The following is a 25,333-nucleotide window of genomic DNA, read 5'->3' as shown; positions in this document are numbered from 1 at the left end:
GGACCGCACTTCCCGGCGAGGCCGGCGGCAGGCCGGGCTGAGGGTGGAGCGCGGGGGGCGGTGCAGGCCGGGAAGCGTGGTCCCGCCCCCCGCGGGGCCCACGCGTGACTCCCCCGGCCGCCCCCGGGGTGAGCGGTGGGCGGTGCAAAACCCCCACGTGGGGCAGAGGGCTGGGCAGCGATTGGCTGTCGTCGGGAGAAAGGGGCGGGCCGTCGGGGAGAGGTTCCGGTGTCCCTGGGTCGGGCAGCTTGTTTGGATGCTGCCGTCACATCATGGCGACGCGCGGAGCGGAGGCAGCGCGCGGAGGAGGCAGCGCGGCGGCAGCGGGACGGAGTCGGCGCCACAGCCAGGGCGGCGAGGGCGAGGGGGAGGCTGCGGTGGCGGCCCCGGCCCCGAGCGGCGGCCAGGAGGTGAGGGCTGCTCCTCTTCCCCTCCCCGCCCCACCGGTTTGTGGTGCCTCGTTCCCCGCTTTCCCCCGTCCCCACGCGGCCTCCGCGCTCCGTGGCCGGGCGCTCGGGGCTGGGGCAGGCAGTGCCTCCCCCCACTCCGCCGCCGCCACCGCCTCCCCCGCCTTCGGCAGCCGGCGCCGGGGCAGGCCGGTCTCCGCTCCGCTTCTCCAGGGACCGGCGTCCCGTCGCTGCAGCCGCCGGTGTGCGTTGGGGGGGGGGCGGTTCGGGGTGGTGTCTCGGCGTCCCTCCCGGGGAGCCGCGGTGGCCCCGCGGGGACCGGGGGAGGCTCCCTTTCCACACACACCCCTCCCTCCTCCGGCGGAGAGGGCGGTGGGGGAGGGGCGGTCCTTGCCTCGCGCGCGCGGCGGGCCGTTGGGGGCGGCGGCGGCACGTGGCGGGGCCCGGTGTGTGTGTTGGGGGGGGCTGTTGCGCCGGCCGGAGTCTTGGCGGGGGGCCTTTGCCGGCCGTCCCGGGGGCCCCGCCTTCCCCCGCTGGTGGAGGGGCCGCGGCCCGGCGGTGTCGGGCGCCCCCGGAGCCTCCGCCGGTGCGAGCGGCGTGGCTGAGGTGCGAGTCGGGAGCGGTGTGGGGGGGCGGGCCGGGCCGGAGCCTGCCGGCGAGGCGGTGGTGTCTCCTCACCCTCCGGAATAGGTGAAAAAGGCCTGCTTCTTTCTCTCTTTCTCTGCCCAAACGCGACCGAAAGCACCGGTGTCCCCGATGACTTCCCAGTAACTACTGGTTTTGTATCCGTGTCGTTTGGAAAGCCTAAAAAACGTGTGCTGGGGTACCGGACAGCAATGGCTTCACATGTGCTGTAATTCAGCTGCCGTATTTAATACCGGCGCTTGGCGTGACAGACCTGCCTCGGCAATCTCACCTGCCGCCTCTGTCCTCACAGTAAATTCAAGTGGCTTTTTTGCGGTGACTTTTTCTGCCGTATAAAACATAACATCCCAAAAATAGCAATTGAGGTGGTGATTGTTTATTTTGGCCTCTGCAGAGAGATTTAGGAGGCGATGGAGGTAGTTTGCCTCAATGAAAAAACCACTTCTGCTTTGTGTTTTTCTGAATTTTTTTACTAGGAAGTGGCTTGTAAGTAACTTTAGTGCCCACTGAAAGCAGATGATGATGTTTAAAAAAAAAAGAAAAACAAATAAAACAGCATTTCTGTATGATTTAGTATACCCACAATCAAATAGAATTTAATTTTTAACAAAGGTGAAATGTGACAGGGAATATTAAGTGAATTTTACTACTAGTCTCTTTTTTGTGAATGAGAAATCCTACCGCAATCTCTTGCAGGTTTCCCTCCCCCTGCCTTGGTACACAGGAGCTTCTTTATTTTTAGGTTCCTTGTGACCTGTTTGCATTGGGAATTCAGAACTTGTCTACCCTGGTTTTTCCAGAAATGTACTCTGGATGACTAGAAAACTATTAGGTTTATAGTAAAGAGGAAGTGAAACCTCATGGGCGGAAGTGATTCAAGCTATATTAAATGTTTTCTGAATTAGCACCTGTGTCAGATGCTTGCATTAAAAAAGAGCAGGTGAAGTGTCCAGCACTTTGCCCTACATGTGAATGCACTGAAAGTTTCCACTTAAGCTTTGGGTTCTTCCAGTGAAATATTTGCTAGACTTACAGGAAGTGTTTTTTAATGTTTTAAGCTTAAATAAGGATGGGGTCTTTTTTCAGAGCACAGAGAAGAAAAATGATACAAACCCAACCTCTTTTTTCTCTGAGATTGTTTGAGGTAAATTAAAAAAAGTTACTTCTTTTAAAAGCAGGAATGTTTTCTGTGTTGTGAGGCCACTGAAAGAACAAGAAGCATGGAAAGGGTAACAGAAAAAAGTAAGGCCTGTAAGCTGGGTTCATGTGAGAATGTGTCTGAACTGTATCTTGACTGTAAAGGCAGCAGTATTAATAGTGGAATTCTATTAATGTTGATTCTGTATTGAGTTTTATAGAGATAAAATACATATTTCCAAAGTAGATATTTCTTAATTGTGCTGCTGTTCTGTTTGTACTTCTAACCTTGCAATGCTGTGAAACTGATTAACAGTACTGCAGGTGCCTCAGTCTAGTATTCTGGAAATAGATAAATGAGTGCATAACTTTCAGTGTAATGAGAGAACAGGGTGAAATGTCGGTTTGAAATGACTTTCTGATCTCACAACTAAGATCTTAGTTCAGTGTGGAAGCCACCTCAGAGGCATCACGTTTTCAGAAAGGTATAATTAGACTGCATGATCATTTAGGTCAGTGAGCGCTGCATAGAGAAATAACATTAAGCTAGTCTTGTAGTCACAAGCACCTGAATTATTGTGTCTAGACCGGTGGATGAAGGTGTACCTGCTTGTGCTGGTTCTGGCTGGGTTAGAGTTAATTTTCTTCACAGGAGCTAGTACGGGGCTGTGTTTTGATTTGTGCTGAAAACTGTTGATAACACAGGGATGTTTTCGTTACTGCTGCGTAGTGCTTACACAGAGCCAAGGCCTTTCCTGCCCCTCACCCCACCCCACCAGCGAGTGGGCTGGGGGTGCACAAGGAGCTGGGAGGGGACACGGCTGGGACAGATGACCCCAACTGACCAAAGGGATATCCCGCACCATATTGTGTCATGCTCAGCGTATGAAGGTGGGGGAAGAAGAAGGAAGGGGGGGACATTTGGAGTGATGGTGTTTGTCTTCCCAAGTAACCTTTATGTGTGATGGAGCCCTGCTTTCCTGGAGGTGGCTGAGCACCTGCCTCTTGATGGGAGACAGTGAAAGAATACCTTGTTTTGCTCTGCCTGTGTGTGTGGCTTTTGCTTTACTTGCTAAACTGTCATTATCTCAACCCACGAGTTTACTCACTTTTCCTCTTCTGATGCCACCGGCGGCAGTGAGCGAGCAGCTCTGTGGGGCCTAGTTGCTAGCTAGGGTTAAACCACAACACTGCTATAAAATTCAAACCCAGATTTTGTGACATCCCAAAATGTTAGGTTTTTATGGAGAAGTCATGAATAAAATTACTACTAGGAGTGATTTTTCAGCACAATCCAGTTATGTTAAATGAATAATTCTTGTGTATCTGTTCTGAGGAAAGAAGTATACTACACATACTTTCAAAGTAAGTTTTCCTGTGTTAGCAGGTAAAAGTAAATTGCTGGGATGCAGGAAGCCTACAACTTGGTATAAACTATAAGCATTTATGAGAAATATGACACACTTTTTGCCAGAACATTTCTTATGTAATTGGTCAGGATAAGGGGTATAAGGCTTTTGTTTCCAGTTGCACGTGTGAAAATTTTGAAAACGTAGTCAGCTGAATGATGTTATTGAATGTTTTTTTCTGGAGCCTGATGCTGAGCAAATTACTACATATTTGCTTGTGTATTTAGGTTGTCTTACAGTTGTGAAAATCTTTATGTGCATATGTTTGTTCTAAAGCTTTCAGGATACTTTTTTGAAAGTATTGGCAATTCCAAAGGCTTAAGGTTGGAAGAGTCTTTTCACAGTACAGGCCAACTGCTACTGTGGGTAGTGTAGGAGATGTTTTGACAGATTAATGCTAGTGCTTAGGTTTTTTTGGGGTAATTTGCTAACAGGTAGGAGAAAAAGGATGTTGGTGTAGCCACTAATTATGGTTTCTTTTAATAAGAGGTACAGAGTGTTTTAGGGAAAGATTGAGTGTGTATATGCGCAGGAGTATAAAATATGGGTATGTCAGTCTACATAGTACCAATAATAAGCACAGTGTATTTTAGGTAGCACTGCATGTTACAGACTTTTGTAGGTACAAGAACAAAAAGTCTGTTCGTGATACATTTGGCATGGTAGGATAAGTTCTGCCTAGGTGTCTGTTTTGTCCTTATGTGCAGTGTGTGTTACTGAAGTAGTGCTGTTGGAAGTAAAGCTGGCTTAGGCTCTTGTGTTCATAGCCAGTTTCATAAAGAGGATACTGATCTTGTACTCTCATCTTTTAGGTATGCAGTAAGGGAGAGCTTTCCTGATGTGTACCTGTTTTTTTTTGATCAAGGTACAAGTTGAGAGAACAGAGCAGAAGACTGAATGAAAACTTTGGGGTGAGCAGGAGCAATGTGACCAGTAACTCTTTCCTACAGGCATCCTCAAGTTGTTCGGCCTGTAACTCTATCCTAAATAGCTTAAAGATGATACGCTTATTCAGAAACGTCAATATCTTCTAATAGGTGGTTTCACAGATTAGGTAGGTGGCAAGTGTCTTATTTTTTTTTAAATGGTAGGGTTTTGAATTTTTATAAATAACTTTGAGATTTTATGAAGTGGCACGTTAACTCTGCAACGTACTGTCTTTCACCTAGAAAGATTTTCAGTATGTGACAATCTAATTCTCATCCGTCATCTTATAAGCCACCTATTGTTAAAGCTGGTTAGAAGCTTGAGGTTGGAAGCCAGCTGGAAGCTGAGAGAGCATGGTAGCACCTAGAAAAGGTAGTGGTGATTTCAGTAGAAGGTCTCTGGTGGGTGTGGTTTTGTTTTGTTTCTATTCAGTCAGTACTGAATCAGCACTATCATACAATGTGCTGTTGGAAGTGCTCTGTTCTGGCTGGAATGTTAAATTGAGAAGTTCGCTCAATGATGAGCACGCATTTGAAAAGATAGAGGTAATAGTTGGGATTGTTCTGACCATTGTCTCAGTAAGGGGGGCAATTCCAGTGATACTAATATGGTTTAGTACGTAACATCCTCAGTGTGACGTTTATTCTTGCTATACTCAACTCTTGAAGCTTGATACAGATCAGATCTGAAACTATCTGTAGTTAAAGTGTTTTAAGAATAAATTGAGTGTAGGAACGCTGTTTAGACTCCTGGTTGTGTATTTAATATCTCAAGTGACAGCTAATGTAGAGAATTCTTTGTTAGTTGTAATTGGGAAATCATCTAGCTATTAAGTGTTTGGCCCCTGTCAGGCAATAGCAGATGCCTCTGTTTAAAATGGAAAACAAAAGTTTTTCTAATCTGGGGTAAATGCATTAGAATTCTAGTATGTTGTGCCACTACTGTCAGTTTTGCTAGAATTTACGGACTAAACTTGATAGGTTTAACTAGGGGTGTTTTAGTTATTTTTTGTTTATCAGCTTGTTCTAGCTGCTGATGGAACCACTTCTTTAAACACAATATTCTAGCCCATGGTCAACAATCTTTAATAGTAGTATTTAAGCTAAGAAAATTGGATATTATTACAAAAACTGTCTCTTGCCACACTGAGCTTTGGTTTTGCGGGGGCGTGCTTGCTTCTCAGTAAGCTTGGATTTGTTCCATGTTAACTGGAAAACCAGAAGAGGGTGAACAAGTTCTCTAGTTTTTTTACAATTGCTATCATTTTCAAATATATTTGAGATGTACAAGGCCATTTTGTGTACAACCCTTTTTTCAGTTTGGTGTTCTGATAGGTTATTTCTACGTTCTTTAATGTTAGACTTCAGAGAATGAGTCTGAAGTTCTGAAAATCCTTGTGGGTTTTTTGCCGAAGGATAGAGAATACTGAGAGTTGAGAAATTAATATTATAAAGAATTGGACTGACACCTAATTTGACTATTACAAAAAGCTCTGCTCAATTAATGAGGTGGTGGTGTTCGCTCTATCAAACTTCCAGATGCTTTGGAATATGCATGTTAATTGCCAGCTCTGAATTGACAGGCGGTTAGGCTACTATGATGGCTTGCTAGTAGAGGTGGGCATTTCGCAACTTACTGGTCACGTGTATGTCCCCCTAGAAACAGCAGAATTTTTTCAGATGAAAACCAGTGAACATTTCTGGGCCATCTAAACCTGAAGCAGTGCTTCTCATGAATGTTGTCTTGCTGATGGTGTTCCTGTACCTGAGTAGTCAGTGTTAACTATGTACCTGTGGTGAGGATAAGGTATTCTTTGTTTAGTTCCTTGTGCTCTGGCTGTGACCTTTTTAGTGACTCTCATGCTTTGGCTTCTTTCCAGCCATCATGCTAGCGCTCTGGTTGGTAAGATTGCCTATTGCTGTTCAGTGAACTGGGTTGTGGTACTGATCTGGCTATAAACTCTGTCAGAACAAGTTGCACAAATGTTCTTGCTAGCACAAGACACAGATGAAAAAGGGGAATGAAATGATAAGAGAGCTGTCTGGGCACTGCTGCTGTTCAATGTGTAACTGCTGCCAGCCAGGCCTTCTCAGCTGCTTGTTGGAGTTACAATTTTGTGCTCTGCTCTCAAAAAGAAAACTCTGAGTCCGTTTATGGATTTCAGAAAGTCTGTAAATACCATGCCAAATCAGAAACTTTGAGTTTAGACCAGACTTTCCCTATGTTTTGCCAGGCTTCTCAGGCACAAGTGTCTGAATAGGAAGGTCACGTTCGGTGTGATGGAAAAACTGCAAGTTTCAGCTGTTGTGTTGGTACTGCAGTTCTACTTGGGTATTAAATTGTGTTCAGATAACTGATCTGTCCTGTCTTGTCAATGTAATGTGACACAGTATCGTCAGCTTCTGTATGATTGTGGTTTTTGGAGAAGGTCTGTGCCATGGTTTCAACCATTAGTATCTACAAAAAGGCTAAGTGAGCTCTGCTGTTTTTATGTATCTTGTCCTTTCTGAAGAATATCTATGTGTTTAGCTGACCCTAAACTGGGAAGGGTAAGCCTTTCACATGCCAACAGAAACCCCATAGTTTAAGATGATCTAAGGAAAAAAATGTGTATTCTACAGCTCTAAAGTCAACTGTTAAATGTTGGGGTTGGTTATTTGTTACAGCAATTCAATTACTGCATTACTGTTACAGGCATCTGTCAAGTACGTTGTCTGATGTGATTGGAGAATAAAACTGCAGTGTGTTTATATTTGTCCATAAAGCAGGTGCATCATTTCCATGCTTGTTAAGAACAGTGCAAAGTGAATCTTCCTTGATACATCAAAAGTTGCTCCTTAATGCCTATACAGATTATTTGCAGTTAAAAAGCTTATTGTCTTTTTTAAAGGTATTGTATGAATTCCATCTTCTCAAGAACAAATCTGCCTTGAGAAGGTCTAAAGGGACTTGCTTTAAATATAGAGAACTACTGAGCTGTTATTTTTTTTACAACGTTAATGCATATTTGTTTAATGATTTTAAAATAATTCTTCCAAGCACGATGAACAATTTGGGAGTTGCAAAATATCTCACAATATGTTATTAGTGTTGGCTGTGTTCCTTTGATGTTGGCTAATTCCTTTTGAAGAGGAAAATAGTCCATCTGTGCCGAATATAAAACCCAGTGCAAACTCCTGGCTTTAAGAATTAGTGCATTTTTAATATTAAAATATAAGATAATCTGAAATTATCTTGTGCTCAAACAGCATAACTGCATATAAACAAGGCCAGTTTTTATAATGCCTTGTGACTTTTTAAGGGAAGTTACTTCCATTGAAAACAAATCCATGAGAATGCCAAAGTAAGATGATCAATAAAGTGAGTTCAGCTCTGCTTGTCACACTTTAACTCTGTATCCATATTGCATTGCACATGGACCCAATCACCTCCAAGTATTGTCCTGAGTCCCAGCCTCTGTATTTTAACAAAACAAAAAAAGCCCAACCGTACACCTTTGCAGTTCTCCTCAGCCTTATAAGTGTCTGAAAATTGAGAATGTTGCTCTGGCAGTTGAAGGGGGACTCTGATAGCTGCTTAATACGCTATAGAGCAGTATCATCAGGTGTTCTCCTCCAAAATATGGACATATCACTGCAGTGTTAAAACAACTGGTGATGTTTAACTTCTTGGCTAAATGATTAAACATTTTGGAGTTTAAGGAACCTTTCAAGACAGTTCTGTTTAATTGAGAGGAAATAATGGATTGTTAAAAACCACAGGTAGTAGGATTCCAAATCTGAAGCCAGTTAATACTCATTGTTTTTGTTATTCCATAGATGTGAATTTTAACAACACTTGAAAAATGGCTGTGTTCCTGTTTATCACTCTTGTTATAGCAGCAGATTTTCTCCAGTCATGAGCTGACAATCATATCTGTCATTCCAATTGAAGTAGTTTCAACTCTTACCCTACATATGTTATCGAACCTACTGGGGCTAAACCATGACAACAATATATTTCTATGGATTTCTTTAGACTTCCTAGCAGGTTAATTTTTACTACTTTTTTGCAGTATGTGAGTTATTTTAAAACTGATATCTTGCCATTTTCTGAAACTAATATGTAATACGAGTTGTTTCTAGTAAAGGTGTCCTCCTGTCTCAATTTCTGTACCTTGTTTTTCAAATAACAGTACATAAAAAGCTAGTTAAATTTAGTATACTTAGTGTTGATTTGTAAGATACATTTTTAAGATCTATGAGGGAGGGATGTTTCCATTTAAGATTGTGTGCTTTAACACCTGGGATGATAGCCAATTAGTTTTGGAGCTTTAAGAACAGATTTCCATGTGAACGTTTAATTTCTAGAGTAGAAATATTTTTGCAGTAACAAGGTATCAAAGTTGTTTCGTAATACAGTAATTAATATTTTGAGCTGTTGTGAGCTGTTTTCTTCATCACTCTCTAGTCTCATTCATTATTTATATACCTGTCTTAACAACAGTAAGTATCAATTGAATGGTGGAATTCGACTCTTATTTGTCCGTGCAAAAGAAAGGTGTAAGTCTTCATCTTAAGTGTGGTTGCTTGACTGTTTACTTCCATTTCTTCCTTTCCCTTCTGAAGTTGGCTGGTGGTGCAATGGAAGAAGCTGGATTTCAGGAGATGGGAATGAATAACCAGGATCAGCTGGTGAACAGCAAGTGCAACGAATTGTCTGATACAGCATTGCAGTGTGTGCAGTCCAACTGTTACGGCCTGGAAAACACAGGCGCACTGGAAGAAGCAGAGTATATCACAAAGAACAGAAAGCACCTGGGGTCCATGTGCTGCTCTCGAGAGTCTCGTGAGGAGACTCCTGGGAGAGAAGAAGCCCGTACTGATCCACCTGATGGCCAACAAGATCCAGAGAATGAAAAACACAAAGAGAAGACTTTGGGTATGTTCTCTTTAGCATTTTGATTTTTAAACAGCTTTAATATTTTTCATAAAATAGCTATGCATTTTCTCTGTCTTTGTCTCAAGTTTACTTTGTAGCCAAAACTTGTCATCTTTAACAGGGTATTCTGAGAAAATGTGTACTTCTGCTTAGGAAAAGACAGTTCTTAATGCATATGTAAGAATCCTTCCACTGGTAACGCTATTTTACAGGAACTTTAATAATAATGTGGTAATCACTAATCAGCTTTTTTAACTTTCCGGTTGTTGGATTAACTTCTAAATTTGGGATTGTGGTGTTCAATGCTACCAAAGCACTGCTGATATTTAAATTCCAAAGGCTTATTAAAAACGCTTGTGTGAATATCCTTTATTAGCAAAACTTAACCTTCTAAATTTCACTCTTTCAGATTTTTCTTTTTATCTCTGCTATTATAAATTATGAAATATTTTTGTGGTTTCAAGATGTAAGTAACTTTTGCTCTCCAAGTTGTGTAATGGCACATAGGTAAGACAAATTTATTCTTACTGTGATGACTTCCTGTTTGTCATCTGTTTGAATTATGCAGTTATTAAACCAGAGAACAACTTAACTCACTAATTTCTCATGGTTCTATATTTTACTTTTAAAGACAGACTGCTTTTCTGGTATGTTTTGTCTCAATATTGTTGCCTTTCATCCAATTCGTAGGAAAAGAAGTGCTATTATTAATGCAAGCCTTGAACACACTTTCTACTCCAGAGGAAAAACTGGCAGCTTTGTGCAAGAAGTACGCTGATCTGGTAAGTAATTTGTAAAGATAACAGGAGTTATTCATGTGTTAATATTAACTGTGGAATGCAGGAGCTTCTAATACAGGACAGTTAACAATTTTGAATGTTTCACAGTGTTGGTAGGAGGGAAAAAAAAACCACTCTGGCTTATAATAAGTATTGCTTCAGCCAAACTTGCATGTAGTCACTTCACTTCTACATGACTGCCTAAATCCAAAGGAAAATAGGTTATGATAATTTTTTGATAACTTGGTGCTGAAGCATAACACTAGGATTAACAGAAAAGCTAATAGTTTCTTTTGGGACTAATTATCTCCTTGGGTTTTGTCTGTTGAGAATGCTTTTGTGCTAGCATTTTATAATCTATACCCTTTAGAATAAAGGGAAAGAACATACTGTGATAACAAGATTTGGGGAAAAAAGTTCAGTTATGCTTAGCTCTTTGGTGATTTTTAGGGGGTAGGGGAAGTTGGAAAGATCTAGGTTTAATTTTGCTTGGTGCTTTCTGATCACACAAAGGAATGGATAGAAAAGTATACGTTTCTTCAGTAACAAACCAAAAAGGCAAAATGTTAGCAGTAATTGATCATAAAGTGTATTCCAACCCCAAGTAGGAGAAAGGATAACTTATTTTCTGAATTAGTCAATGGCAAAATTGGGAGGGGAAAATAGGCTCATAAGTTCACTTTTCAGAATGTGCCTGGAGACAAAAATGCTTTGCTTGTTCATCTTGAGACAGGGACAGGCAAGAATGGAAAGACTGGAAATACTGTGTTTATATATTTTCCCACCATATTTGTAGATATAAAATGAATGCAAAACTAAAGAGATAATTTAATAGCTTGAAAAAAGCATAAGATTTGCCTTCTGTAGATGTTAAGTGGATTATAGATGAAAATGTTTCTGTGCAACATGGCATAACTCTTGTGAAATAAATTTATTTTTTCTTTGAGGTTAATGTCTCCAGAGCTTTGAGGATGAGCTAGCAGGTAGTCTTTTTACTCAGAGAGGCAATACTAATTACTTAAGAATAGACATAGGTTAGTTCTGTTTAGGAAATCCTGAGTCCTTCTTGGAGGTCTGTTACGTTTTTGCTTCGTTTTCCTTGCTCTGTCACATGCACACTCTTGTTCACGTGAGTGAATTTCCTCAAAAACCAGCAGCTTCTTTAAGAAGTCATTTCCAGTTTAAATGAGAAACAGTAATACTTCCAGAGTGCACCTCAGGACGGGGAGCCCGCCTAAAAACTAGCTTTCATATTGTGAGAGAAAAATGCAGTAAATTAGTTCTTATGAGCAATTGCTTGTGCATGTGATGCCTTTTCTATTTGAGGGAACAGCTCCCATGACAAATCAGTGATGATGATGATGGCCTACATGAGGAGCTAGGTTGGCACGAATTCCTCACTTCTGCAGTAAGAAAACAGATGGCACCATCTTCACTTTGAGTTTTCTCAATGAAGGAAAGATCTCGAAACAATTAGGGATTGTTGTCGTTTCCTTCAAGAAGCTTGGCAATCAGTAGAGACATGTTCACATTATGTTTTTTCCCCTCCCAGGAGAGGGTCCATAGGCCATAGGCAGAGTAGGCATTCACAGGCCATAGAGAGTCCCCATCCTAGAAAACCAGTTGCTTTCCCCATGGTGCTCAGAACCACTGGGGAAGTTGGGTGGGAGCTGTCCGGGTGTAACAATATCTGTTTTAGCTGAATGAGTCTTAGAGATACTCTGTTCCCCTTAAAGTTTAGGTTGGATCTGGTGGTGTTCCTTTTAAGATGCATTCTTTTCTTCATGGTAGTGGTGGTGAGCCACTGGCATAGGTGTCAGCTTTAATGCCAGCAGAGGTTTAAACTGTTTATGACAGTGCACCTACAATGCTTTTTTTCTTTTTTTAAAGATTCATCATCTTTAAAGCTCACTGTCAGGTTTTTCAGTGGTGTCTCATGAAAAGGACTGTACAATAAAGGTAGGAATGCCTCCCTCCTGGCAAAAGATCTTCCACAATTTTTTTTTCCTAATTTGGAATCTATCAGGAGATCGATTTGTGATGCAGGAAGGTTTGCATCCTTGGTGATATGTCTCTCAATGGCGTACTTTTACAGGCCTGAAGGTATGCAAACAGCACAGCCACTTGAAGTGTTTTTTTTCTTCTGGCCACCCAAGAAAAGGGCTTTTTATGTTTGGATATCAAAACATTTCCATAACATTCCTTTTCTCTAAACTAGATTAAATATATATTTAATGTACTGTTGTCATGGAGGTCCTTAACTTTATTCATTCTTCTGTGCTTCAGCGTTATTTTGAGCTTTTTCAGAACACCAGCACTGTATTCTTCTGTCATGGTGATGTTCCTCGTTGCCGGCCGCCTTTTCCTGTGGTGTCCCAAGGCTGAGGCACTAATAAGGAGCAGTGTTACACTTAACATTGTTCCCTTCTTTACAATAGATGAGACTAAATAACATGGTTTCTTGGGGAGCCCAAAAATCACATGTGATGCAACTTACGCTCAACTAGATAATGCAAGAAACTTGCATTCACTGGGTATTCATAGAATAGATTTTGAAGTCAGCACAGTATACAAAGTTTAACACTGTCATCGACCATCTAAACCTAAAGGAAATAGAATAAAAGCTCTGTTTCAAATGGTTGAGACTATAGATCTCTTCAGTCATCAAAGCCTGGGCTGTGCAGCTTTAATAGTATTTGATTTGTCAGGGCTGGTGGTTTTATCTGTTCCTTCCTGAAATACCTTAGCTTTTTACAAACTTGTATCTATTACTGCTTCCTTTGGTAGGAGCTCCTGCTGACAAGGAAGAACTCTGTATGCAGTTCAGTGGCTTTTTCTTTCTGATATTAAGAACAAGTCCTGTTGGGTAAACAGCTGTGTGTACCTTACAGATAAGAGTGGAAAAAGTTGTGACTTGTTGAAAAGCCAGTCTTAGCTGGCTTTTAATTGTATCTGCCACATTCTCCTTCTTCAGGGCTAGTTCTACCCCTGTAGCTGAATGTAAGCAGATAGCCCATGGTCAACATGTCCATGGTCCCTGTTCCTCAAAGGCAAATGTCTGTTAAGTTGGAATTTGTATATTTTTTTGTCTTCTGTCCTTACACGTTTAGAACTGTCGGTAGGATGATGGGAGTTTGTCTTTAAGATCAACTTGGGGGGTCTTAATGAAATTTTACTTCCTTGCTTTCATCCGAAATGTTTGAAAATTTGTTCAGTCTGCTCATCTAGATGCATAAAGATAGTTTTGCCTGTGTTTATTTAATAAATATACTCTCTAATGTTAGTTGGAGGAGAGCCGGAATGTTCAAAAGCAGATGAAGATACTGCAGAAGAAGCAAGCGCAAGTTGTGAAGGAGAAAGTTCACTTGCAGAGTGAGCATAGCAAGGCCATTTTGGCACGTAGCAAACTGGAATCTCTCTGTCGGGAGCTTCAGCGTCATAACAAGACTTTGAAGGTTAGTTTATTTATGTAAATTACTGTGCCAGTGGTGCCGATCTTACTTTTTGATCGCTGCTTTTTACTTACCACTTTGCCCATTACCTCTACCTGCAGAAGACGAGTGGCATGTGGCGCAAGTGTACTTGATTTTAAGGTAAAGAATATGGGGATAGTTCAACTCGCTATTTTTTTTTACACCCCCTCAGACTGGTTCATAGATCATAGTACTTTGTTTCTGGGAGCAGCGCTGATGACTGCTGGAAAAACCAGCACAAGTGAAATACCCTGCCATTTCATGCTGCTGCTATAAAAAAGGGCTTAATCCTGTTAGAATATAATGGATGGGAATGAAATAGAAGACAGCAAAGAGAATCTTGTCTGTGATGCTTGTAGGAAATTTCATTATAGTATCAATGCTGTTTTGAACACTTGGGTAATTCTTACACTTGTAAAGGTATTCATGTAGCATCTTATAACACCGGTGTCTGAGTAATGTTGGTAGTGGTAAGGACAAGATGCTGTACAAGTTTTGAAATTTCTAGATTTAGTTTCATGAGCGTCATACAGGCAGTCAACATAGCATATGATTGTGGCTTATACTAAGTCTGGCACTCTGAACTTGAAACTCTTCAGAAGAGAATTATTGCCATTGTTTTGACTCAAAATATGAAAAAGGTGCAGGGTTTGGCTTGAACATGTTAATGTTATCTCATAAAAGGAAGAAAGCATGCAGCAAGCACGCGAAGAAGAAGAAAGACGGAAAGAAGCAACTGCACACTTCCAGATTACGCTGAATGAAATTCAGGCTCAACTGGAACAGCATGGTATCCACAATGCCAAGCTCCGTCAGGAGAACATTGAACTGGGGGAAAAACTGAAGAAACTCATTGAGCAGTATGCGTTGCGAGAAGAGGTGCTTACATTATGCTTCTAATGGGATTCTGTTAGTTCCTTGACTGTAAGGATCATATAACTACTTGAAGGGGAGAAAAACCACAAATACTTTACAGCCATTGTGTATATATTTTAAATTATTTTTTACTTCACTGCTGGGAAAAATTCAGTAGCTGTTTGGCCTACTATCTGCCTTTCCTGTCTGGTTTTGCATATCTAAATTCAAGATGCATGGAAAAAAATCTTTCACAGTGAAAGCAGTTGAATAGAAATAAGTTGTCTAGGGATTGTGGAATCTCTGTCTTTAGAGGTATTCAGAACTCAACGGGGCAAGGTGTGATCAGACTTTGAAGTTGACCCAGATTTGAGTGGACTAAATAGCTTCCAAAGGTTATTTCCAACATAAATATGTATAAATATTTGAAGTTCTTTTAAATCATAATTTCACATTATAAGGGGAGGGGGTATAAGAGTTATTATCAATCTTATTTGTTTTGGTTCATTAAGGTTGGGGGTTTTGGCAAGCTCCTTCGTGTATGTAGGTCTTCTTGTTGGCATAGAATCAAAATCAGCTATCATGCTTTAAGAATATATTTGGAGTGGTGTCATGGAAATGACTGTATTTGAGGGCCAATGGAGCTAGCTTTAATTGGCACCAGTGTGTGAGCTAGCCAGTCTAAGCTACAGTAATGGAAAACAGCCAATTGTCCTTGTCAAAGACAGAACTAAGTTGCAAGGAGTTCTACAGCTAAGATTAGTTTTTAGTTGGCATAGGAGGTTTGGAATATAATTTCTCAACTGCATTTGTTCCTTTTTTTAAAAAATCTGGATCAGTTGGAAAGCTCTCTGTAGGCTTTAGTTCCCCACCTTTTGCACTCATGGAATACTTGTATCTACCATGAGATAATTTGGGGAAGAGAAAAGGTAGGATGCTGCCTTTTGTGCTGCTTTACAGATGGAAGTAAGACTGCAACATTCAGTGATTTGTGGAATTTCATCAGCCAAATAAACTATTGTTGCAAACATTGCTCATTTTGAGCTTTTTTCAATTATGAGGACTAGAGCTTTTAGATGTAACAGCACAATTAGGGTTAGAGGTAGATACTCCAGCATTAGAAGAAAGGATGTAGGCTAGTTGTTTCAGGATTTTTGAAATGCCTGGTGTGAACTGGCTGACAGTATTGTACCAATTTAATAACATACATGTGGCTTCTGTGAAAGACAAAAAATGTGTAGCTGTAATGTATGGCAATAACAGGAGAAAAAAGCATGTAAAACATTTTTGCATGAAACTCCTAAGCGATATGCGTCTCCCCGTACGCATACACTTACCCTAATTGACAAGTGCACTGTTTGTATTGGACTAATACAATTTTCTTTCTTCCTTTAGCATATTGATAAAGTGTTCAAACATAAAGAACTGCAGCAGCAACTTGTGGATGCCAAACTTCAGCAAACTACGCAACTTATTAAAGAAGCAGAGGAAAAACATCAGCGAGAACGGGAGTTTGTAAGTGAATTCTGTGTGTTAAGAAAAATAATGAAACCCACCAAACCAGATTTTTCATGATTTAAAGCAAATATAGCAAACTGAGGGAACTCCTTTGCAAGTTAGGATGGATTTCAACATCAAGATGGAGATTTAAGTGTTGCGTATGTGTGTATGATGCCTACAATATTAATGTCTGTCTTCACAGGCAAGTAATGTTACTGTTTGTGTTCGCTCAGTGAATGTGCTGGATATCAGTTAGACTTTTCTTAGACTGGGAAATGTCTTGAGCTGAAACATCAAAAGTACTTTCTTACTGTCTTGTAGTTGTAACTTCTGGTTTTGTGCTGTAGAAAAATAACAAATACAGAATAAAGCGTATGCTCTTCTGAAATATCTGTCGCCAGAACTACGCCTGGTGGTTTATTTGTATGTTGATTAATTGGCAATTTACCCGCAGACTTCCAAGAAGCTAGCTTCCAATTAAAAAATACTTAGGTGAAGATTTTTTTATGCTCCTCATGTGTTTAACTTCTAGGCAAAAGCCTTGCTTTTCCTGTATAATCTTAACAATCATCCAGTGTTGGATTGTTCTATGTTACCAAAACATAATTTTGGAATCGTAAACTGATGAACATTTCTTCAAAGATGGCTCTACAAAATGGTGTCAAGTTGAAGCAAAATTGAACTAGCCTGTAAGTGTAATATTAGTAACTAGAGAAATGGAGGTGGAAAATAAATTAGAGAGGTTACAAAACAGTTAAATTACATACTGTTCATTAATCAACTACTCATATAAACTTAGCAGTTCAAACTTGCTACAGAAATAGAAACATTGACTCATGTGACCAGTTAGAAAAATGACTCAATAAAAATAATTTCTGCATGCCAGCACATGCTTTAAATTATATCTGAAGGTATAGTATACTAATGAAAGACCCATGTGAGCACACATAGTTGGGTGGCCCTTAGGTGATGTTAACCTCTGTTCATTTTTAATTGTAGATCAAGTTCTTTAAACCATTCTTAGGAGTACTTAATCATGTGGCGTTTTGCCTTTTTTTAGCTGCTAAAAGAAGCTACTGAGTCGAGACACAAATGTGAACAGATGAAGCAACAGGAAGCTCAGCTGAAGCAGCAGGTATTTTTTTTAATGGAGTGTTTTTCAATAACAGTTGTTCTGAGGAAAAATACCAAGAGATTTGTGATTGTAGTGAACATAACACAACATATGAAAAAACCCTACATGTTGTTATTCAATAGATGCAATATACTACTTGTGAGAAGTACTTGGTATTTTTTAATTAAGTCTTTAATTTACAGTAGGTAACTCCTCAGTAGTGAAGTGTGAAGTACAATTAGTAAAGACTTGACATTTTTTACTTACTGTTTAGTACATCTGGAGAGTACTTGTATGGGAAGGTGCTAAACATGGAATTGCTGGAGTTGGTATCCTGTTAAATTAATAGCATTAATATTACAATGACTATACAAAAGCTTAAGAATCTATTTATTGTGGGTACTTCTTTACCATTCCTTGGCTTCTCTGAAACTGTTTTTCTCTCTTCCAAAGGTATTTTTAGCTTTTTTTGATAGCCGTCCAGGACCACAGAGACCCTTGTAACTACAAAGAGTTGGGTGGGGATTTTTACCCATGTAGGTTTTAGAATTTGTTCCTTGCTATTTCCATCCTGTCCTGCTGTGGAGGATTGGGAGCAAACAAATTTCACGCTTATCCATGTAGTTATTCAGGTTTAGTAACCTAAAACTGAGTGTCTCTGTCCACAAAAAAAAAATCACTCTTCAAAATGTTTTCTTGCTGTAAATGCTACAGCGAAATCCTCTCTTGAGAGTGGAGAGATGGTCTCCAGATTTTGTGCTGCAGTTCTGGATCACTTGCAGTCATTGGCCACACGTGAGCTCAGCACGTAAGGCAAAGGGACATGGTAGGTTCAGCTAATGTCATAGCATCTGAGAAGCACTAGCTATCCCTTTTGTTGTATGCCTCTTCTTGCTTCACTTTTGTGAGGTTTTGTATTAAATCTCCTTGCAAGCTCTGTTTCATGCTCTTTTTTTACGCTTACTGTACCTGATCCTTTTCCAGGCTTTCTAACAGTTAGTGTGTGTATGTGTGTAGCTAAATGTAATTGCATACACACATCCTCCTGGGGTGTCCAGTGACTTGGACTTATTAATATTCAGATTCTCCCAAATAGTTTTTTGCTGCACTTAGTCTTTGGTGGGTTTTTTTGCAAGCTGGAAGCTGGTTACCCTTTATTTAAAATCCCACTGCCTTATTGTTATGCTTTTTATTGTAACAATGGATATAGTTTGTGGCTTCCTGGGGCAAACAGATTCTTTTTGTAGAATAAGATGAGAAAGTTCAGTCTTAATAATGGCAGAGAGTCATGATCTACTCTTGACAAGGTAGGCTAATTCCTGTTCGGAAATTTCCTCTACTATTAGAGGAAAGTACAAAATTTCTGTGCTCTGAGTTGTATTGTCCTGCAGCTTGCAATGTAAGAATGGAGAGAACTGATTACTCTTCAGATAGGATACGAATTCACTAGTAAATGGTCATGTATTCTCAGAACATCAAATCACAATACTGGTAGCATAAGTTCTTTTAATAAGCATAACCCAATTTTTTTGTGTGTGTGAAAAACTGTTAGTTAACATTATGCAGTTCCTTCTTGATGACTGACCTTGTGATGAAGGGCAAGAAAATTTTTTGCCAATGTCCTTCACTTGTTAAAATGTGATGTCTTTTCACTATGAAATGAATTCCTTGTCAATATTCACTTTCCATGATTTGCGCTCACTGGACAGATCTCATAGGTTCTGAATGTGTATTTTGATTTCCTGAAGCAATCATGTTTAATTTTGTCCCAGCCTTGGTTGTTAGCTTTGGCTGGTTAAGGTGGAAAGGTTGTTCTTTCTGAAGTTTAATTGCACTAATCATGTGCTAAATTTCCTTCATATTAAAGTCCACAGACTTTTTTTTTCAGTGGGGAAGGGAAAATGAGATAGTGATGAACTGTGATGTCTTCCAACATCTTTATTAAACATAATATCCTTTTTTCTTCAGAATATATTACTGTTCTATAAACGTACATAATTTGAATAGCATGGTTTCAGACAAGTGCTACATGCTCGTCAAATGGAAATCATAGGATAGTATAAATGAGATAAAAAAGTTCATCTGGCATGGAGTTCCATTTTCCCTTATACAAATACAAAAATATTAAGGTACACAGCTGTTCAGATGAATGTTCCTGCCTCTTTCCCAACAGCTTTCTCTTTACATGGATAAGTTTGAAGAATTCCAGACAACCATGGCAAAAAGTAACGAACTCTTTACAACCTTCAGGCAAGAAATGGAGAAGGTACTTAGAGGATTCCTTAGGTTCATAAAAAGCAATATAAAAACGCATGCTCGTAGTGGGATGCATTTTAGATTTTATAACAGTTTGCCTTCTGAAAATATATGGAGTATTTTGACATTTAATTTGGATGGTAAGATAGGGCATAAGAATTTGTCATATTATGGAAAGAGCTGTAACTTTTTCTGGTTTTGACATGCATCATATCTAAATCCCAATTTCAATGTTTTATCAAAGGCATACGGCACTACTCAGTCCTTTTGGCTGTGCTTATGTTTTAAAACTTATTTTCCTGGAGCTTTTTTATTAGCTGTATTTGAAGGTTGCTAGCCTGTTTCTTTTAAGAATCAATCTTGTTTTCTTTGAATGCAGAGTCTGTATTTGTGGGGTTGGTTTTGTGCAGAAGGACTTCTCTGAAGTAACTTGTTCAATCTGGACTTGGAAAGTAACACTAAGAAGTTGAATTACTCATGTAAACCCACTTATGTTGCAATGTAAGCCACAAAATTAAGTCTTTTATTTATCTTTTATAGATGACAAAGAAAATTAAGAAACTAGAAAAGGAAACGATAGTGTGGCGTACAAAATGGGAGAACAACAACAAGGCACTTCTGCAAATGGCCGAAGAGGTAATTACCTTTTAAGCAGCAGTATGGCTAAACTAGAGTGTATCCTAGAGAACTTCATACAGTTTTTCAGTTTTAGAGAACTGAAAATAATACACAGTAGCTGGTTCTTGGATTGTCTGCCTTATGTTTTCTGTTGTGTGAATGGTACTGTTCTCTTCAGACATGGAAACTGAAAATGTGCTATGTAAATCTAGACTCGTGACACAAAAATTCAGCCTCATCTTTCCTTGCTTACTGTTTAATTGGTGGGATAATGTGTATGAAATCATACAAGCTGAATGAATTGATTGTATTTAATATGCTGAGCAAAGTTCAATCAGTGCTGCAATAGAAATCTGTTTTAAATATGCAAGACTGACATGAGGGAAATAACCTATGTGTAAGGGATCTGTTACTTCCCTGCATTGCTGCTGCTTTTGAGGTCATATGGAGCCATTACTTAATTGTAGTCCAGCAAGAGAAGCGCTAAAATAGCTTTCACACAGGCCGTAGGCGGGCAGTTCTACCTATGCTGTCAAATGTCCAGTTCAAGTCTATCAGGTATGACCTTGCTAAACCATGCTAGGTCATATAGGTTCTGCTATAGCACTGCTTATCTTTCTCTGCTCTTTTAAGGACCTAGCTAGGAGAGCCATGATTAGGGTACCTTCTGACCTGGATTCTGCTGCTGGATTGTAGATTTCTCACTTGTGTGTCCTTCTGCTCCCTATAGTTGCCATTATTTGGATTATAATGACTGCTTTGTGGGCCTTCTTACCAGGATCCTCACTGATACCCAGCCCTCGCTTACAGTTAGACTTTTGTAGTTCTCATTCCTTGTTTCTGAAGGTGGCTGTTGCCACTCCAGCTTAGACAAGCCATCTGAAGTGTAGTGGTCAAGTATGCTGAGCAAACTTGCTCTAATGCAGCTGGAATTTCAGCTACTAGATTAATTAAGACTTACTATGCAGGATTAAATAGTGGTGATTCTTGTCACTAGTTCAAAAAAAAAAAAAAGCTCTGTGATCCAACTGATTTTATTCTCTTTTGTCCTTCAGAAAACAGTAAGAGATAAAGAATACAAGGGCTTTCAAATAAAACTGGAGCGTTTGGAGAAGCTATGCAGGGCCCTTCAGACGGAAAGGAATGAGCTGAATGAGAAGGTGGAAGTCCTTAAGGAGCAGGTTTCTCTCAGAGAAGCAGATGTGGATCTAGCTGTGCAGGTGTTGCAGTCCTGCACGCTCAATTCCCACGAGGAGCTGGGAACTCCCACTGACACGGAACCAGGAATCCAACCCGATGGGCAATCACGTGCGGCAAATACTTCCGAAAAGACTGGCTCAGCAAGTCCTGTTCCTGGCACTGAATCTGTAGACTAAAATGAAGTGTAAACACTGTATTGAGAGATATATTTTGTGTATAACTTTCTCTGTTGGTGGTAACTATTTGGTTTTGTGGTGAAAATTTTCTTACTTTTTCTACCATATCTGTATTTTCTTAGAACTACTGGACTTATGTGGTACAGGAAGCTGCATAGCAGCTTTAAATAGCTTAAACTATAAATTTTCCACAACTGTGTTGCACATCTGCCTCATTTTTTAAAAGAAGATATTTTTCCATAAAAGGATGCATGTGCATTCCCTCCCCACGACACAAATCACTGTCATGAAAGACCATGTACAGATATGACATCGTTCCGGGGAAAATAGTGGCAGCACGTCACTCTCGGTTTTAAGTACAGCATTCTGGTTTTGTCCATTGATTTGCCACTGAGTATACTAAAGATTACTCATTTTTCCAGTAAATTTATCTACATAAAGATGTCTAATGGCCAGTAAAAAATGTCAGCTTTCCCCTCTAGTATGTTTTCCTATATATGAATGGAAAAGTAAAGGTCCAGAATATAGTAAAAGATACGTTTAAAGGGTTTTATGTACTTTGTGGTATGAAAAAACAGCTTTGAAATACATTAATTTGCAGCTGGTGAAACAGGGTGTACAACTTTTTGCAGACTTCTCAGGGTTGTGTTGTAAAGGTTAGTTTGGACTATTTGCCCTGCCTGTGAGCATGTTAAATATAAACGTGTGAGAAAATGTACAGCAGCGTTACCGAGTGGAATTTTGCGGTCGTGTAGCCTATTGCACAGGTGTTGGTCACGTTCTTCCTTCTTAGCTGCGGTGTGTCCATCACATGGTTATCCTGACTGGAGGAGCCCATTGCTGTCTAGACAAGTATTGGGATTGTCTGAAGGGCTGGAAAATAGACACTGCTGTGGGTGTGGAAGACGCGAGTCTGTGGCATGTAGACTTTCTCTAATAGCCTTGTATGCAATGTATTTGGGCGTTAGTTAAGTGTGTATCGGTGATAACTGAACATGTAGGTTCAAATACTTTTCCTGAAGTACAATGTGGAATTTCTTGCACACTCAACCTCGAAGCTGTACCAGTTGGCAGAGTGCCTTCCCAGTTAGGTGATCTGGTAGAAATGGTACTTCAAATTCTTACGCTAACATACCACAAGCAAAGCTCCCTTGTTAATCTTAAACCATCTAGGTTTTTCCTAGAAAATTTGATACCCATGTTTTGACGACTTCTCCTGAGAGAAACTAGGACCAATGTTTATTTTTTGACAAGAGGACGTGTGAAATAACTACAAGCTACCCTTAGCTTTAGTTCCCGTGTATTTACTTTCTAGTTTCAGTTGCTGTCGTTTTAAGAAATATGAACATGTGTAGCCTTTTCTGGTACTTAAAGTTCTTTGCACTTACATGGGAGGGGATTTCTGAATCAAGCACATCTCTGTGAGCTTCCCGCCCTCATTGCCCTCGACAGTTTAGCGGCTAAATTACTTGAATGTTCAGGCTGCACTGAGCTCCTGATCCTTTTCTGTAGTAATGTACATTGAAATAATGTAGCTGTCTCTGAAAGAGTAAGGCTATGTAAGGCCTGACAAATGTGTTTTAGCTCATACCACTGAGAGGAACTGTGCAAAACTGACATTTCGTAAATGGTGGAGCAAATGGGAAGCTGGCCGTCTTTCTCCTAGATTTGTGCAGTTTTTGCGTTTGTGGTCCAAGCACAACGCAGGAATGGAAAGAAGGTAGCAACGAGCAGTCAGTCAAGTTAGACGCAGAGCTTTGAAATGTTAATCATGCTAACCATATGGCATAAAAAATACTGGAAAGAAGTATTTCAGAGGTGCTTTTCAAATGACTTGCTTTCTAGAATCAAACTGGTTAAAAAATAGTTGTTGCGAGAACTGGTTTTCAGCTGACACTAAGCATGAAGTAATTTTCCTGAGGAAAAGTGAAAAACTTTGTATCTGATGCATCATACCCTTGGCAAGGTAGGACATGCAGTTTTCTATTTTTACAGTGTATTATTTGGACATTTGTATATTTAACAATTCTTTCTATAGTGCTTGTTCTATATAGAGGCAAGAGAGAATTTTTGGACCCTGCTGCAAGAATATTTTCAAGGGCTTTTAGAGACATGACAGATGTATAGAACAGCAATACAAATATATTTGTTACTGACTAAAGATGTAAATGAAGCGGAATGCCCCAAGTGAAAGGCTTTCAAAAGGGGGTATCTTCTTCCTGCCCTTAACATACCTGTATCATATCAATGTTTCTGGCCAAGGTGAGCTGGACTTTGCTTCCTGAAACCAGTCGATACAGTTTCATGCATTGCTTAAAGAGTGTTGTTTAAAAAAAAGTGTAAAAAAAACCAAAACCCAGAACAAATTTATACGAGGGGTAAGCTCAGCACTCGAACTGATCTGCCATACAGCAGGCTCTTGCACTGCCAGTCTGCAGCCAAACTGGCTCCAGTAGGGTTTTTAAGTAAATTTGTATTAATGCCTTTCTCCTGCTACCATAAACTGTTTTAAACCTGGGCTGTAAACTGATGTAGCCTGAAATAAGTATATCTAATTGTCAAAACTCTGGGGCCCGATTGACAGTTTCACCATGATTAAGCTGCAAAAAGCTAAATTACATGTGATGCAAGACCCAAATATGTGTATACATACACGAGTAAGTTATGGCTGTATCTAATGTTTTGTCCTTCCTTTCGTTACACCTGGTTACATTACAGTTCAATTCTCAGGTGTTGCAGAAAATCTACCTCTTTGGACTGTAGATGGAAATAACTGTGAAAAAAGTGATGCAGAAATCTAGTTTGTGCTAAACACACTGCTTTATTTTTACAACCCATGTCTGCTTTCATGAGGAAAAATGATAAATGAACAGGCAGTCTTTGTTTTGCTTTTCAAAAACATTTTGTAGAGATTTTTCACTAATGTGAATCTGAAATTTTATCTACTCGATTCTGTATAGATTAAGTAAATAAGTATGCTTAATATATTGGACTCTGAGTTTTTCTTTAACATCGTGTTCATGTCTCCTAACTGGATCTACTGAGCTCATTGTATTTGAAAACTCAAGAATGGAAATTAAAAGATGTGGAATTTGCGTTCAAGCATATTGTTCAAGTGAGTTGCCCTGAGAAGGGTGCTGTTACAGGCTCATGCTGATGACGTGCAGGTTACAGGCCACAGACAGAGCACGGTAAGTGAGGTGCTGGCCCTGGTGCGCTCGCCCAGTTTGGGGGCATTACTTCGGGGTGTCATAAGGTGGCTGGCATGTCAGGCCACGGAGAGCAGGGGCTCTGGCTGAAGCTGCGGCTGCCTGCTCTGAATTCTCCTTGTGCTTCTGTCTCCGAAAGGCTCTACCGTAGCGCAGTCGAGTGCAGTGTGAAAAATGCGGGGGTTTCTGTGTAAAATTAGGTTGTCTGGTTCATGAAGTGCTTCCCTATTCTGTCATACAAATGTGAGGTCACTTGTTATTAATGTACTATTCTCTCCCAGATTCCAAATAATGCTAAGCGTTGTGTTGTGCCTTTTTGGGCATATTCCCTAACATTCGGCAGCTTCCCTAGTTTTGAGAACTGGTTTTGAGTTCAGTTTTCCTTTATCCATACTTTTCTCTAGGTAGAACATACAACTTTTTTACAACAGTGTACTATGATGTGCTTTGACTTTTTGAAGATAACATTAATTCACTTTTTTGAGGGTACCCATTTTATTAAGGCTGAGCAATGTGGGTCCTACCCTGAGCCTTTTCTAGAGCTCTGCCAAGTATTTTGGGAATCCGAGTGCGTTGCCTGGTCTCATTTGCTGTCCCTGCTGCACTTGTTTGCTCCTTCAAAGTATTCCCTCACAGCTGAGACTTGTCACCACAAAAGGTGTGGCCTCTGCCCCTGTACAAGCATCTCCACTACTTCCATCCTTTCTT

At 40.2% G+C, this 25,333-nt stretch overlaps 1 protein-coding gene across 1 annotated transcript; it reads left to right on the top strand.

Moving 5' to 3' along the window:
- The first annotated feature begins 217 nt into the window (after window positions 1-217).
- Window positions 218-23,771, top strand: TXLNG (taxilin gamma). The gene is made up of 10 exons (XM_064474863.1): window positions 218-410; window positions 9,133-9,445; window positions 10,136-10,227; window positions 13,509-13,679; window positions 14,382-14,576; window positions 15,948-16,067; window positions 17,113-17,187; window positions 19,340-19,432; window positions 19,963-20,058; window positions 21,096-23,771. The coding sequence occupies exons 1-10, from the start codon at window positions 273-275 to the stop codon at window positions 21,414-21,416; spliced, it is 1,614 nt and encodes a 537-aa protein (XP_064330933.1). The 5' UTR covers window positions 218-272; the 3' UTR covers window positions 21,417-23,771.
- The last annotated feature ends 1,562 nt before the right edge of the window (window positions 23,772-25,333 follow it).

This window comes from Phalacrocorax carbo, chromosome 1 (assembly GCF_963921805.1).
Source record: "Phalacrocorax carbo chromosome 1, bPhaCar2.1, whole genome shotgun sequence".
Taxonomy (NCBI): domain Eukaryota; kingdom Metazoa; phylum Chordata; class Aves; order Suliformes; family Phalacrocoracidae; genus Phalacrocorax; species Phalacrocorax carbo.
Note: the sequence above shows the minus strand (reverse complement) of the source record. Positions and strands in the feature narration are given on the sequence as shown.